The sequence below is a fragment of the Uloborus diversus genome, chromosome 3 (genome assembly GCF_026930045.1).
Source record: "Uloborus diversus isolate 005 chromosome 3, Udiv.v.3.1, whole genome shotgun sequence".
NCBI lineage: Eukaryota > Metazoa > Arthropoda > Arachnida > Araneae > Uloboridae > Uloborus > Uloborus diversus.
The window spans coordinates 167,968,692-167,986,463 of NC_072733.1; the positions used below are offsets into that span (position 1 = coordinate 167,968,692).

At 31.8% G+C, this 17,772-nt stretch overlaps 1 protein-coding gene across 3 annotated transcripts in view; it reads left to right on the forward strand.

The window, feature by feature from the left end:
• Positions 1-17,772, forward strand: part of LOC129219260 (CUGBP Elav-like family member 2) — a 542,217-nt gene that overhangs the window by 463,178 nt on the left and 61,267 nt on the right. For all 3 annotated transcript variants that reach the window (XM_054853587.1, XM_054853590.1, XM_054853589.1), the window contains exons 6-7: positions 11,570-11,719; positions 15,524-15,578. In XM_054853587.1, the coding sequence (XP_054709562.1) occupies positions 11,570-11,719; positions 15,524-15,578 (205 nt within the window). The remainder of the gene's footprint in view (positions 1-11,569; positions 11,720-15,523; positions 15,579-17,772) is intronic.

Here is a 17,772-nt window from a genome sequence, read left to right on the forward strand (position 1 = left end):
GTGTAAATCAAGCGTCTTAAAAACGAATTTTTTTTTTTTTTTTTAAACTCTTCCAATCAATTTCAGCTTCACTGGTAGAATAGCTTCGTTTTTCTTTGTTAAAGAAAAGAACAAACTGCTTGTGCTTTTCCTTTGAGTTTATTTTCTTCCTTAAATATTCATTTTGCTATAGAATGGAACCCCGATTCAACGTTTTTCTTGGGACTTGCGGCGTAAATGCAACAAGATGAAAAATGTTAATTTGGGGTCGTTCAAAAGAGCTTTTGAGACACTAAAAAAATAACAGTATTTGCAGCAGATTTATATTCTGATTATAAATTCATCATATGTTATGTTTTGACGAAACGTGGTACTTACAAAGAAACAAACAAACAAACAAAAAAAAAATGCGCTAACTGAATACAAGAACTATCGGTAGGTTACAGAGCAGCAGCGAAAGAAAAGAAGGTTGATGGTTACCCCCAGAACCCATTGTTAAAATCCGTACTTCCAATCCTGGTATGTTTGCCAATCCTAGTACGCCGATATATTAATATGTCAGCATCGAAGCTTTACTACCTTTTTCTTTCTTTCTTTCTTCTCAATTCTAATTTCAAAATTAGAGGATTCCGTGCTGTAGATGTGCACAGAATTTTTCAATTCATTCTTTTTCTTTCTTTTTTTTTCCCCTTTTTATTCATAATTTTAAGCATGATTTTCACAAAAAATTATTAATGTGGGACCGGCGAACGCATACGTTAAATTTTCAGACCAACAAAAGCTACGTATTTTTTACTAAAAATTAATATGGTTCAAGCGAACGTAATAAATTAGAACGCCTGAATTTCATTGTTTAATAAATAAGGAAATCAAGGGTCCGCGATACTTGTTTGTTTGCGAGCATTTTATGTTTTTTTTTTCTTTTTTTTTTTTTTTTGCTCATTTTTAATGCAATTTTTACGTTTTAAAGGGGGATAAAAATTGGTTTTTGATACCACATTTATTACTGATTAATATGTACCCCCCCCCCCCTCCTCCTCTATCTCTCTCTTTTCCCCCGGTACACTGCTGTTGCGTTTTTGATCATGTCTCCTATTTGGATTAAATGTTTTATATTTTCATCCATTTTGGGTCATTTCTTTTTCCACCTTTAGATTTAAGAAACTTGGCACAAAATAACTTAAGGTCAAGGAAGTGTGCATCTTACAGAGAGTTTGTTATTATTATAATGATCATTGCTTTGACTACTTAAATCTGACTATTGTGTATGCATCAAGTGAATTAGGGAGTAGTATCGAAAAAACCTTTTTAAATTTACAAAAAAAAAATTTTAAGTTGATAAAAAGTTGCTTGTACACATGTACCTCAAAAATTTTTATTCAAATCAAAAAATATTTAAGTATGCCGCACGAGGCCTAAAGTTTATAATTTTCTTCAAAAAAAATCATTTTTTCTGTACAGAATATAGAATTTTTTTAATCGGAGATTTTTTTTTTAATTTTTCAAGTTGACTTATATAACAATGCAATCAAAGATTTTTGTTTAAAAAAAAACTTTTTCTCTCATGCTATATTTAGGTCTCTTGCATAGTGCTAAAAAATAACGCCTTTTTTTGTTAAAGTTTAATTTTTCACTATGAAGAAATTAATTTCAGTGAGAGGCATAAAATATATTTCTGACACTGTTTCTGATAATGTTTAGGTATGTAAAGTGACCTAAAGAATACAAATATGACCATCGTTTTCCCGTATCACCCACCCCTTTTTGGAAATAGCTGATTATATACATACATATATATATATATATATGTATGTATGTATGTATGTATGTATGTATGTATGTATGTATGTATGTATGTATGTATGTATGTATGTATGTATGTATGTATGTATATATATATATATATATATATATATATATATATATATATATATATATAAACCGTTAACATTCTTCTGAAGAGCTAGAGAGATGAAAAATTTTTATATACATAAATATTTGTGGAGAAGAGAAAAACTTAGGGGGGGGGGGTGTCCTCTAATAGTGAGGGTTTTTGAAATCGTTTTTTTTTTTTTACATAATTTTCACTCTTTTTTGCATATTTTTTTTTCACTTATTTTTCGGTGTAAAATCAGTGTCGGCTTTACTGTAAGATCCGTATCCGAAATATGTTCATGTTGTAAAAAGTTTTTAAAAAGATCTCGGAAGCGTCGACACGAATCGCAGCACAGACACCACGTACAGTAGCAGATATAATTAAGCTTTTTAATGAAGTTAAGTGAGTTTATAATATAGCATTAGTATATACTTCTATTTCTGGTTTTGTAATGAGTTTTCATATTTAATTCTTGTATATGCTGCTAGGCAATAAAATTAAAGTAATATTTTAAGAATTATCTCGTACCTTATTTTCTTTCCAAATTTTCTTTTAGTAAATCAAAAAAGAAATTCAAAAAATTTTTATTCATAAAAGAACGTGAAACCTATATGGAAAAATAGACAAATATGACAAATTTTTAAACCAAGATTTTAGGTAATTCCAGGAGAGATGGACCACGTTTTTTCTTCGTTCTCTTAAAGCTGGACATTTTCATATATTTTATTTTTCATTGTATATACATATCGTCGCCTCAGAGCAACAGTAAGACATCTAGTCCCCGGAATAACAGTTAGATATCCTACTGTTGCTCTGAGGCGACGATATAGTGTATGATATTTCTTACAAAAATCTTAATATAGAAGGTCATGTCTTTAAAAGAATTAATGATATGATCTTTTGAAATTTTTGCTATACGGTCCATCTTACCCGAAGTAGTACGGGTTAGATGGACCATTTGAATGGAGAGACAGACCACACTAAAATTATGAAATGTTGCACTGTTATTATGTTTGTAAGTGTTTATTTTCATTATATTTTTTTAACCAATACTAAAATGTATCAGAATTTATGCAAACAGACTGTGGAGATATTTTAATTTGTTTTCCAGGAGGCATATTCTATCTAGCAAAGCGACTTATCTTTTACGCTGTTTCCTTTTAAACTACATTAAGGAGAAAAAAAATGTTCTCTCACCATTACAACATGCTAAAAGTGAAAAGTTTCTCCTTTAGCTCCAAATATATAATTATTACCACATTTTTATGTTCTTCAATGACCACTACTTCACTGAACTTATTATTCAACTGTAAAACTGTTTCATCTACATTAAAGATACAAAGGAGCTTTTCCAAAAGATAATATTTCTTAAGTAAACCTGCGAACACCCATATTTTTTTTTTCTTCCACGACTTTAACAGCATTTCTCAAATTAGCTACAGCCCCGCGTGTCTACAAACTTTTTCTAACAAGACTCTTTAGATTACCCTTTATTTAGGAAATAAAGTAGCACTCATGAGAAAAACAGTTATCCAAATTCTTAATTTTTTTTTTTTTAATAAACAAATATTTAGACCATTTTGACATATTGCTGAGTATTTAAGAAATTTTAATCAGGATTTGTTAGATTATTTATTTTCAACAAAGAAATTACAGAATGTTTTATAAAAGTAACACTAATGAGAAAAACGGGGCCTTGCCAAGACGTTTTTTATAATTTCGAAAATATAAGCAAATTAACTAACAAATAATCACCTGGTTAGAAAGCTAAAAATTGTAAGTAATCTATATATAGGAAAGTTTAGTGTTTAGAACAACAAAATTTTTCAAATTGTGTCGAACGTAATGTGTCGATGCATTTGAAAATCACCCTTGTAGTACAGCAGATTGAAAATTCCTCTTTTTTTCTTTTTTTTTTGGTTTCTTTTTTCTTTTTTTTATCTATAATATTTGAATTCATTCCTAGGACAATAGAATGACATGAACACCTGGGGACAAACTTAAAAATGTTGAGATGTACCTTGATTATTTAAAAAAATTAATTTCTTTAAAGAATTTATTTTACAACTTTAGTACTACAAGTTAAATTTGTGTGACGTTGATATATTTTTTTAAAAAAAATTAAGTGCATTTGAGAAACGGATGGGGACGCGCCTACAGAGTGACTTTCTGGATATTCAAAAAGTTTTGTAGGAAGAATTAAATGATTTATTATTTTTAAAAGAATGGAGTAACAAGATATTTCTAAGTATTAAAAAAAAGATTCTCCTGGGACATAATATTGTTGGAATTTTGGAGATTCACCAAGTGTAGATTGAATTTCGGTTTGTGCTGCCATCTAATGACAAACAGTGTAAATAAAAGACTGAAGACACACTAAAAATGGTTAAAATACGAATTACCCCCTTAAAACTGTGCCACTTTTTTTTTTTTTTTTTTTTTGTAAAAGATGACATTTTAAAATATATATTTGACATTTTTTTTCAATATACAGTTTTCTTTAATATTATATCATTAATAATTGGAACGAATATTGCTCATATTATATTATTATATATGAAATTTCAATGTTGGATTTTTTTTCTAAATGAAGCTAAAATAAATCATGATTCGTGTGTATTATGTACTTCAAAGTCGAAAATCAGAAATTGAAAAATAATACTTGCAACAAAAAAGATTGCGTTTAAATTTAAAAGTATTTTAATGTCCTTGTTAATTCAAAATTACACAAAATATTTTTATTTCACTTAACTTTTTTTCATTTACTACTTGATTAATTTTATTTTATTTTGTTTATTTTTTCTTTCCATAATTCAATTTATTTATTTTTTATCCGCTATAGTGAAACTCATTGAAAAGTCAGTCGAGCACTGAATTAAAAAAAAAACCTTTGGAATTAAAAAAAAAATAAGAAGAAAAGAACTGAATAAAAAATTTAAATCACTAATATCAAGTCAATCAGAAATACTTGGCTGGTGCAATGTTACGTCTATGGGAAAACAACGCGCTTTTAACTAGCAAACCCTGCTTAACGCGAGCAATGTTTTTACGATTCATAAAATTTCTATTGAATTCCACCTCAACTGAGCCTTTTTCGTTAAATTTTCTTCAACATTCCTAAGTTGGTGATAAAACATAAATCCTGAGAACAAGCGATGACAGCACTTTTTTCAATTTGCGCAATGAAGAAACATTTAAAAATTGCAAATGGGTGCTAAAGTATAGGGTAGGTCGCCCAAAGCGGGTAGGCCTTCGTAGCCCCCCCCCCCCTCCCCCATGGTATGTAAGCGGTTATGCATACGTATGTCGTGTTTACATGAACACCTCCGAGTTTTAATCAGTCCCAGCGAAGCAGCAGTGAAGCGGCATGGCGCAACCAGGCTTTAAAAAAAAAAAAAGTTTTGCAACTTGTGATTAGTCAAAGACCAGCTTTTTTTTTTTTTTTTACTGTCAATAATATTACGTTATTCTGATACCATCCACCAACAAACTACGATAATTTTCTTTTTTTAATTTAAGGCTATAATTATTGAAATAAAAAACGTGCCTTTAGGCAGAGTGGGTATAGGATTTGATCATATATTTATTTATAATTTCTTGACTCGTGTTCTGACTTGGATTTTCTATTTCAATACGATAAGTACAACTTTAAAAAGTTATTTTTTAGGATGGCAGTTAATTAGTCTTTTAATTTAATCAGTTAGTTCTTTACGTTTTAGAAACATATATGCTAACTTTAAATTGGATAAGTACAACTGAAGCAGTGAGAAGCAAAGGGATGTAAGTGGCAAAATTAAACATTCGGAGATAATCAGTACACATGGTAGGTGAACTTCTCCTCTGTCTTGGGGCAAGAGATAGTACTAGTAGCCCTGGTAGGTGCTACTGTACAGCATGATTTACAAAAAAAAATCAATGAAAGCCTACCTAGGAAGTTATCTTTAAACGCCTTTTACTCAAAACTAGAAAATGTCAACTTACATCCCTTTGCTTCTCACTGCCTCAACGGTTCATATTTTTTTTACGTAATGGCAGGTAGCTAGTCAACTATTTTAATCATTTATAACTTCAGATGTGATTGGTAAATGTACCAAACCACAATTAGTTAAGCATACCCGCTTTGGGCTCCCTGTTAGAGCAAAGCGGGTTTTTCAAATGTTTGTGAAGTTTGATAATAAATAAATATTGGGTTTGAAATAATACGAAAATCACTTTTCATTTTGAAGTTTAAGAACCTCTTAGGAAATAAAACCCATATTGCTGTGATAAAAATCCAAAAACTACAATTTTCGAGCGTTCGTCGAAAACCTACACACTTTGGGTCCCCCCCCCCCCTATTTCTCAAAAACAGTGAAATAAGAAAGAGACATTCACACAGTTCAAAGCAAAGTTAAGAAACCAACTTCTTTGGTAATGAACAGTGATTAAGAAGAAAAAAAAGCAACTTTGATGATTTTTTATAGGTTTTTTTTCCTTTCCACGAACTCTCGTTTCTTACGAGCACTCGGTTATAACGAGCAAAGATCGCGGTCCTTTTGCGCTCGTTATAAGCGACTTTGTATATATGTACATATATATATTTCCGTGACCCATCATAGCCTACATGGGTATAAATCAAATTTTGATGAACTTACAAGTACAATTGCATTCTCTTCCTTCTACGTAATCGTCTACAAATCTTAAAACCTTTCGCCAAATATCGGGACCACGTCTGGTGACTATCTTTTAAAAGCATGTTTTAGCGCGATGAAAACGAGTCTTCACTTGAATGCAATACTAACACAACATTCAGGGATTCTTTATTACTAATATAATGAATGTAATTATATAATGAATGTAAATTGATCCATTGCATTATTTCAACTCATGAAAAAAAATGATAAGTTTGAAAGCAGAATCGCAGGAAATTTTAAAAATTTACCGACTGACTTAAAATTTTACGTAACGAAGTGAAATGACTCTAAAATGCGTGCATACAATGCATTACTTATAGTGTAACTTTCTTCAGCTATAAAATGGGCAGGAAAATTATCCTCAAATTCAACATTTTAATTTATAATTACAACATCGCTCGAAAATTGCGAAATTTGTATTTTATTTATATTTCCTTACACTAGCAAAGCATCAGGGTACTAACGTGCTATTTAATAATTTAATAAATGCAATTTAAGCCATTAATCACCTTACCAAGGGGCATGTTGAAAAAATAAACACGGAAATGTATTAGGTTTATGTTTATATATATATATATTGTGTGTATGTGGTTTTTACCTCATATTTGAAATCAAACCGGCGTAAAATTTGAAACAATATTGCTAATTCAGAATTTTTATGACTAATGTATACTTTCTTCTGAAGGGTACAAACTGCATAAATTTTATTTTGTGTTCGAGACGTTTAATGCATTTCGAGCATTTTTTCTATGAGAAGTTTTTTTCTACTTTGGATTCCAGAGTAGTTAAAACAATAAAACCATTTTGGGAACGGCAAGAAATAGAAAATGGTCGCAGTATCCTTATTTACTTTTGATTCGGGACGAAAGGAATTCCGCTATTCTTCAGTCCTGAAAATTGTTAAAGAAAAATAAAAAAAAAAATTCTGAGATACCTATAGAAAGATTTAGTATTTGGTCACCTTGCTGATGAAGGTTCTTAAGGGTATTGCCAAATAAGCGGTATTTCTTGCCAAATTTGCTCAATTGTCGAACGAGGTCATAAACATTCCGTGCCAAATGCCTTCCCATCATATCCTGGACATGCTGGTTGGGAGAGATATCTAGCGATCTGAAAGGCCATGGAAGTGTTTGGCAAGCTTGCAGACAGTTCATAACAAAACGTGCCGTATGTGGTCTGGCATTGTCCTGCTGAAAAATCAGCCGAGGATACTGCAAAAGGAACGGTAGCAAAACAGGTCGTAGGATGTCGTCGACGTACCGCTGTGCAGTAAGTTTACCTCTAATTACGACCAAAGGGGTCCGGCTATCAAAAGAAATTTCACCCCAGACCATAATGTCTTGTTAAAGGCCGGTATGGGGTGCAATAATGAAAGCAGGATTCCCCTTCTTCCCTGGGTGTCTCCAAATACGATGTCTTCGATGATTGTCAGGACACAGTTGGAAGCGGGATTCATCGCTAAAGACTAGACGTCCCCATTCGGCGTCATTCCTACCTGATTGAGCCATACACCACTGTAATCTGGCTCGGCAGTGTGCAGGCGTTAGTGGCAGGTGGCGTAACGGTCGGCGCTAGCGTAGATTTCGCTGTCTCAACCGTCTGTAAATGGTCATGATGGACATTGGTGTTGGCGTTGAACGTCTAATGTTGGTAGAGATGAAGAAGCAGGTGTGACAGCTGATCAATCATTCTGTCCTCACGATCTGTTGTGACCCTAGGTCGACCACTACAATCCTGACGCTGAAATCTGCCATTTTCCACCCATCCTTGCCAGCATCTTTGAATCGCCGCATCGCTTCGACTCAAATGAAGAACGATTCCCCGATGTTTCCAGCCGGTCTCCTTCAATCCAATGATACGATCTCTCTCAAACTCTGACAGTTGCTCGTAATAAACACGAATCCTGCGACGAGGCATTTTTTAAGTTGTTGAAAGATAATCTGAATCGCAATCAAACCGAAGTTTTAACACCCGTTGAAGAACTGCTCCTTATCTACATCTGCTGGATGCGCAGTTCCAATGCGCTAGAGATCAAACTATTCATTCATTGTACACCAAATTTTAATTATTTTCATATCTGGTCGAAACAGTCATGCATACGAAATTTCAAAGCGATCAGATGATTGCTTCTTGGTGCGTTGATTTTTTTCGTTATAGAGTGTATATATATATATATATATATATATATATACTAGAGGAATCGCAAATTAAAAAAAATGTTTTTTTTTTTTTTTTGGCACTGTTGTCTTTAAGTGTTATGATATTTATGTACAAATTGTGGTTGAGTTAACGGTATTCATGATTTCTGGGCTTGCGAAAGATTACTTTTTAGCAGTGGATACAACGTGTTTTTGCCAAATGCTCTATGCTTGTTTGTTATGCTTAAAAAAGGCAAAATGTCTTGAACTATATAATTTTTGAACTCCTTGGGGTTTTCTGTTAAAAAGCTTTCAGGAACTCTGAAACTGTAACATAAATTGAATTAAGGGGCTGTCCATAAAGGATGTTGCAAAATTTTGAACAAATTCCCCCCCCCCCTCCTTGTTACATGTAACGCTGTTCAACATGAGCATATTGTTATAAACAACGCATGATGTCACACTTCTTGTTATCCTCTCCCTTCCCCCTGTCACAAAAATGTCACATTGAATTCCTAAAAGAGCCTACTCAGCAAAATGTTGATCTAAATTTAACATATATGAAGTTTTAAGTATTGAAGAAAGTTGATAAAATGGTCATTTTATGAGAAGTTTTTTGAAAAAGGTTACTTTGTCATCAATTAATGCTCTTTAAAATAATTTTTCAAAAGCCTAAAATGATGAACTATTAAAGCCCTCCCCCCTACACAAGAATCATTAGCAGCAGAAAAAGCTGAAAATGGAAAAGTAGCCAAATTCCAAAAAAAAAAAAAAAAAGGTTGCTTTGATATTGAATACATTTTTTTTTTTTTTTTTTTTTTTTTTTTGATGTACAACATACAGTATTCATGATGTTGTATAACTCATTCTTTAATTAACGTTTTTCAAGTTGAATTCCTGTGTAACTTTTCGAGAGTGCCCACCGAAGGGGGGAGGGGTAGGAATCATAGTCTCATAATAATGATAGCTTTTCAACGACTATAGTTATAAATAACTGTGCCCTTGAAATTTTAAGGGAGATGGGGGAGATGTTTATGGGGTATTTTTCTTGAAGTTTTCATAATTGAAGGAGGTAGGGCACCGTTTACTTTGGGGGATGGCACCCAAGCACTCATGTCTTTTTAAAAGCATAAATTTGCTAAGCTAAGTTAACATTAATAATCTGGTATTATGTATTTTAATTTGATGTTATGTCTTTGAAACATATTGCAGTTATGTTTCTCGTTTACTTTAGTAAAAATGTTTATTTATATTTTAAAATTTCATTTTATTTTTATTCAAATACAATGGTAAAATTATTTTTTGTTTTGATGTAATTGTAAAATGAAAGTTCATTTATTTATTTGAATAATTCTTAAGACTCAATGTTTCAATACAATATAAGAGTAGTTAAAATGCGATTAGTGTTAAAAAAAATTTCAAATGAAAAATAAAACTATGTTTATTTATCACTTTGTTTTTACAAGATTGTAAAATAAAATCGTGTTTAGTTATTTGAATACTTTGTAAGACTTATAAATGTTTTTATGTGAAATACTATGAATTAAGCTCAGTGTATTTTTTAATGTAAGATTATTGGTTCCTTTTTATGTTTTCAAATGAAAAAGTAGAAGTTTTAGTACTACTAAAATAGTAGAAGACAATAATAAGTAAACCAAATAGTTTAATTAAACCAAAATACTAATCAAAGCGCTCACTTCCCAATATCATTGTGGATCGACGAACGATGACGTCATTTGCTAGTTGGATGGCCTTCCTATCTCGAAGGCCTCGGTCTGCGGGTATTTTGACCAATTACGTAGTGTCAGTAGTGCTAAAAAAACTTGTTTTATTTAAGGATTTCTGGACTTCATGCGCATGATGAACATGTTTAGGGCTTAAAAAGACTTACGAATGCATGGAAAATGCCGAGAAAAGGGAAAAATAAAAAGTGAATTCGAGTTTTCACCATGTTTCTGATAAGGAATCAAAGAGGCTTAAACCCATTCAAATACGATAATAAAGAGAGTATTTCGTATCAAATGAATCGTTCATCATTCTTTTACAACGTTTCTTAGTTAAAAACGTTAAAAAAAACCTCTCATTTTTAAATAGAAAGAAGAGTTTATAAGCCACACAAAAGCAAGTGTTATACGCTGTAGTGCCGGATTTTCGTCTGCTACAGTTCCCACAATGCACTGCAGTGAGAGTTTTTACCCGCAGTGACGTCAGGTGAATACTGTCCATTACGATTAATTACATTCAGATTACAGTTACGATTATGCAAGAAACACTTGATTAAAATTACGATTACAAGATTACGAGCATCCCATTGCCAGATTATGATTATGATTTCACAAAAATGTAATTGATTACGCGGACTACGATTACATAATCGACGATTACGCCAAGCCTGTTCCCGAGATATAAATGGCCTTAACTGGGGAGATTTCCAAATTCTTCAGAAAGTTTCAAGGGTAATTTCAGAAAGGTTACTGACATTTAGCGGAAAACGTTCCTGTTTTTACAAGATATGTTACAGGCAGAAATTGGGCACATCAGCTGCCCGTTGTTTCTCATGAACGTTTCTGAATCGTTTTTACAGTGTATTTTTAAAAGCGATGCTCAAACACTCACTAGGGGTCTTTTTGTGCCAAAATACTTGATTGAAAATATAATTCGGAACAAATTTTAAAGTAACAGAAGGTTCTAGAGGATGTTAAGACTAGATTCCCCTGTCATTCGTTACTAGTTCGAATATTTTGACATTCACTTATGATATTAACCGCATCATTATTCTATATTCGTCAAAATTAACTTTCATGCATAGCACAGGAGAATAAAGATGATTTTTATGTTGTCAAAATTATTAATTTACGTGTATCATGTTTCTTGTTTTTTTATTTTTCAAAATTTATTTTCAGGGATGCAACAGTCCATTGGTTGTGAAGTTTGCTGACACGCAAAAAGACAAGGACCAAAAGAGGCACTACCAGTTAATGGCCAATCTAATGAACATGGTAAATTTAGCGAATTTAGGAGCTGTTGGTCCGCAGTATTTAACGGTAAACGAAGTAAATATGAAAGCTACCGTGAATTCCTCTATCTTATCTCAATTTTTGTATATGGTGTAGCTTTGGATCGTATTCAGTTACAGAATGTTTTAATTTTCGGATTAATTTTTTATGCATTCTGTCTCCATAATTTAAAGTGTTGGGAAAACAATACTTTTTTTTAAAGGAAACAATAGAAAGGTAAGTGACAATATGAGCGTCAGGTGCGTCTCTTAGTGGAAATGCTAAATTAATGACAATAAAGAAATATGCAACCTTAACTAAAATTTTTGAAAAAGTTTAGTTTTCATTTACTTTTTTCCAATAATTTTAGTAGTTATTTTTCTCGATAATTTGTGGTTGGTAAAATTATGATTTATGTAATTTATGGAAAGACATAAAATGAACAATATTTTCTCCAAATATATTGATAGCTACAAAACTTTATTTGAGTCTTTCTTTTTATGTTTTGGGTGATATTTTTAGAATGATATAGTTTTTTGTTAACTTGAATTTTTGGTGATTATACTCTACAAAATGCTTGCGTAACTATAGTTTCATGTATAATAGCAAACAACGACATTTTTGTGTACAAGAATGAAGAGATAAAGAGCAAAAATTGGCTAAAGCGTTCTAGAAATACATTTATCTCCAGATGTTTGTAGCTCTTTTGATATATTATAATGTGTATTATACTAAACCAATGGTGCCCAACCTTTTTTTTAATTGAAGGCCGGAGGCCGCACTTCATATTAAGATGAATCTCGAGGGCCAGAACACATACAAAGTTAAATGTTATGTTTGAAATTTTTTTCTAGATAATATGAAAAAACACGAAAAATTCAGGCAAATTTCAAACCAAAGAATCATTGTTATCATTACTACATGCTCATTTTATCAATCCAAAGTTCCCATCTGTTTTATAGAAAAACAATTTCAGCGTTTTTGGTTCCAAATTTACAACAACCATTGTAAATACCAAATAAAGATGATCAGTTCTTTTGGACGTTTTCCAGAACTTAGTTTTCGTTTCGGAATACAGTGACCGTCGCTTATTAAAATCACATTCGTTCTGAGGACATTTATTGATTTTAAAAAGTGGCTGATTTTATCAACCGGCTTACTTACACTTAAAAAAAAAGAAAAGAAAAGCAAAAAGGTTTCAAGGGTTAAATAATCAAAAAATTAAATGATTTTCGAATTTTTTTCTTATTTTAAGTGTTTTAAAACACAGTTGACAAACATGATGTACTTTTTTATTTACGCAAGCGTCTTAAAATACTGTCTAATTTTCGTTTGATGAACATAACTTGAAAAAAAAAAAAAAAAAACGATTCAACATCATTTGAAAGTTCATAAAAGATTTTGTGAGTTTCAATATTACCTTATCTTTGCTCTAAAGTGCGTAGCATGACATCAAGCGCTTTTCTGACGTCTATTGAACAGGGCAAATTTGGCACTGATTCCCTTACCTTTCAACCGCGGTTCCTAGATTACTTGATTAAACTTTGGAAATAGTTATGTCTTAAAAATTTTAATGTATATTTTTTTAACTTTAACATATGCTCTCCTAAATCTTGATTTTATAAAACAGCAATTATTTTATTAAAGGATGGTTTTAACATACTTTGATACTCTGTACTGTTGTAATGATTCCAATCTTCCAGAATTGAGTTTAAAAAGCGGCTGATTTTATAAATGTTTACTGTATTGACTATAATACGAATCTCATGGATAAGCTTCGCGGGTTGCATACAACTCGCAGGCTGTTGGTTGGGCACTACTAAACTGAGAAAATTAATGGAACTAAAAGGCGAAGTAATTAACAACGATAATTTCACTATCGCTTACTGAACTAAGCTTACCATTTAGATATTCGATTGCATGTTTTATTCTACATTACTCAATCAAGAAATTAAATATGATTGATATTTTAATGTTCAATTCGACAAAATTTTGGGAATCGTTAGTACTCTCCACCAACTCAAATTCCTAGGGCAATTCGCATCGTGAGATGACGTCTCCATCATTTGGGGAAAACCGGGCGTCAACTGATTTTGGGGTAAAAGATTCGAAGTCGGGAGTCGAAGGTTAAAATTTTCAAGAGTCAGAGTCCGTCATTTCCCCCAAAGTCCGCAACTCTGCCAGCGGATTCAGTCAGACTGATTTTGAGGTAAAGAATCGGAGTCGAAGTCGGTCATTTTCTCTCAGCACTCCGCAGCCCTGCTTAAAACTAGTGAGTAGCATTTTGCTTGCAGCGACATCTGTGGTCTGTTTTAGCTTCTGATAGGCAGTGATAAAGGAGTACTTTACGGATTTCCCTCGTGATAAGTGACGAAGAGGCATTTGCGATATAACCGTAATCGGAGAGAATTTTTTTGGCTTTGGCATCAACAGTGTATGTGTGTGGGGCTTATGACCGTTTGACGTTAAAGCACGTGTTATTTTGAAGCGGTCGTTTTCAATTTTCTTTTATGAATGCTGTTGTAAGCTTATTTGTGGACAGTATCTTATCTTTGATAAAAAGTGATAATTTTGGGTCTTACAGAATAAAATCTTTACTGTTTTTCGACTGCAACTCATTCAGTTATGGACAGAAGGGTAAAAATACTTACTTGATCCAAAACATTATTATTAATACTCTAAAACATATTTCTTTCCGATAATTTAATTGGAAACAAATATATGCCACAAACATATTTCTGATGTAAAATTTAGAAGCAAAAGTTACCATTATATTGTTATATTTGCTGCAGCATTTTGTAAATAAGAATGAAAATATTGCTGCTTGTTTTTAGACAACTTCTCAGACGTAGTTATGACTATTTATTCATGTTTACCTTGCTGAAAAAAGCAAAATGGGCTATAATCGATTGTTGGACTTGCCGGTGGCATGTAAACATTTAAATTTGGCATGTGTTTTCTCCTTACGTGCCCCCGACCAGTCTTGTAATTAATGAAGAAATACTTTCCGAACTATAAATATGTTGTACTTTGTTGATAAAAAATACTAACGTTTCTCAAGTGATCACATTATTATTAAACTTGTAATGATTTTCATAAACTTCTTGCTCCGATTCGTTTGGCTCAAAACGTTCGAAAGAGGACACAATATTATAATTTGCTTCAAAAGTTTGCAATCCCAAAATAAAACCTTTAATGCTTTTGAAATGTGAATGACAAAACTACTTGTTCATGCAGTGTACTTCATGATCTTAGATGACTATTTTTATTAATAATCATAATGCAAACAATTTTAATTTATTAATGATGTAAATTTAATTTTTTGATAACTGAAGTCAATGTTGAAACCGTTTTAAATGACTACATTAAGTATAAGATTTCTTAAAACTTGTTTGTTTTCTTGTTGAAAATGTAACTAAGCAAATGTCGTAAAACTGCTCCTCAAAATGAAATACAGTAGAGTCTCGGAAATCCAAGGTAATTGAGACTTACCTCACCTCAGATTATCTGGAAATTTCTTTCGGATCAAAAATTTGTACTATTCGGGCAACATCAAGAAGGAGCACCTTTTACTTCCTTGTGTAAAGGAAATTAACTGATGTCTTCACGAAAAATTTCACTTTAATTTCAACATGAATTTCTTTATTAATTGCATCTCAAGGAATTTTGACTTAAGTTTTTCTCTGTATTCGTACGTTGTTATGTGTAAAAATTGTACATTAATTGCAAATGCAGTTATTGTGCTTCAACATTGGTTAATTGATTCATTTAATACGTGTAATTGTTTAATTTATTTTGACATTTGCATTTTCTTATTGTGTACAAAGTTTTATTTATTTTTTTTCTTGCTCTATGTTATAGACTACATCACAACCAGGTTTTGGTAGTTTCACTAATCTTCCTCAGGTTTCTAGTGGTAAGTTTAATTTTCTGTTTAAAAAATTTATACTTGCTAATTGAATTGTAGTTTGTCTTGCTTGTCTGCATCTAATTATCTGAGGAAAGTTCATACAAAAAAAAATACGTTAAATAGCAGATGATGGATGGCTTATATTCAATGTTGGCAAAGCTGAACTTATGTTGTGACTTACTGCGTTTTGTGAAATGCGTAATTTTTATTCATTTGTATAAAATGGTCTTATTTTTTCAATCGCAATTTTTGGAAAAAATTTATTTTTGAAATTACTATTTGTGTAACTTGTTTTTTTAATTTGAATTAAACATCAATAACATTTTGTGTTTTTCCCATATAAGATTTTTTTTTTTTGAACATTAACTTCCGTGTGGAAGTCCAGTAGCTTAGTGATAGTGCATCATACTTCTACACTGCAAATCCTAGTTTGATTCCAAAGTCGGGTACAGTTCACTCTTCTCTTCAGGTGGTCAATAGTGCTCGGAAAGTAAGCACTTGGGGTTCTGCGCTCAACTGACCACCTTACCAACCCCAGCATCTGTCTTGCAACCAAATGCTTTTGGTCAAGAAAGCAGGCAAGCACAGTAGGCCTTGGTCCCCCATTGGCTGCTGAGCCACTAATTTTAGTTTTATTTTCCATGCCATCAACCATTGGAAAAATTCTGAATCGGACATTCACCACGCTTTTCAATTTTCGATGGTCTATCTTTCACTGTAAAGTCAGACCACGCAGTTATATCAATGTGTGTGTTTAAAAGGATTAGGCTAAAAATGGGAATATATACTCATTTTTTGAGGGGGAGGGTTTCAGAGGATTGTTTAGCAGTTTTCGTACTTCCTTAAAAAATTAATTTCATCAAGCAAAATTAAGGTCTTTAAAAATCCCTTAAAGAGTCCTTAATTTTCAGAAAATTTCTTAATTTTTTTAAACATGATATTAAGTTTGGCCCCCAATTGTTTTTTTTTCTCTCTCTTTTCCTCCCTAAAATCTTCATCCTCTGCAATTTTTGCTAAAAACGTATGTTTGGGAAACATGCCAAGGACGTTGAACACTTGTTTCGCCGCAAATTGCGTACCTTGTTTGAGATTTCAATATTTTGCATCCTGCAAATATTTTAATCATTTTTGTTGTTGGAAGGTTTTTTTACCATATGCTACTTTATATCTGCTTATTTTATTCATTATTTCAATAATATTTTTATTTCTTAAATTTATTTTAGAAAAAATGTAAAAGTAAAAAAAGAAATTGCCCCCCAAACTCCCAATCTGGGATTGTATTGAAACTTGGCTTGGTTACTTTTTTATGTATAAGAAAGCGTTCAAAATATTTATGATGCATCTCTAATCGTTTAGGCTTTACAGCCTGTAGAATTGTTTCGAATTTTATGATTAAATGAAACAACTTCAAGTTTTTTTTTTCAGGGATCTGTCCTGGATTTTTCACTGTCTTTTTTGTGAAAAATCAAATTTTGCAAGAAAAAAATTTTTTAAGCAAAATTTTTGAATTTTGAGATGGCGCAAACTGCATCATTGACACTTAAATTTGAGTGATTTCCCTCTTTTCTGTTGAGAATATTATTCTTGAGTGTTTTTCGAGTATTGGGGTACGGGAGGGTTGCATCGCTCTCTTGAAGATGGGCACCCCTCAAGTATCAATATTTATTCTACATTATGTTAATTTATACTAGAAATGTTATATGCATAGTATTTAAAATAATTTTAACAAAGAAATTCAGGCAGTTGTTCAGCATTTAACTTTTTGAACCAAGACATTGTTAAAGAGCACAGAATTTCATTTAAAACTTATAAACTCCGTGATTTTTACAAAAAAAAATTGTTTACCTCTTGACAAAGCGTACAAAACATCGAAATTGAAAAATCAGATTCCCACAGCGGGCGCAAATAGATTGCAATCCTCAAAGTGAAAACATTAAAAGTATAAAAAATGGCTTGTAAAATAAATATTTTTGATAAAATTATTTTAGAATTGCATTTTAGAGTCCTACGATAAACATATCATTAATGTGCGGACACAGCTGAATTTAAAAAAAATAAAGAGCAAAACAGATAAATTCCACAGAACATTACAATTTCTCAATGATTTAAACTATATAATTGTGGCAACTAATTCATAAATACCTTAGAATTTCCCTTACTCTGGTTTGTGTACTAAAATTAATTTTGTTAGTGTTAGTTT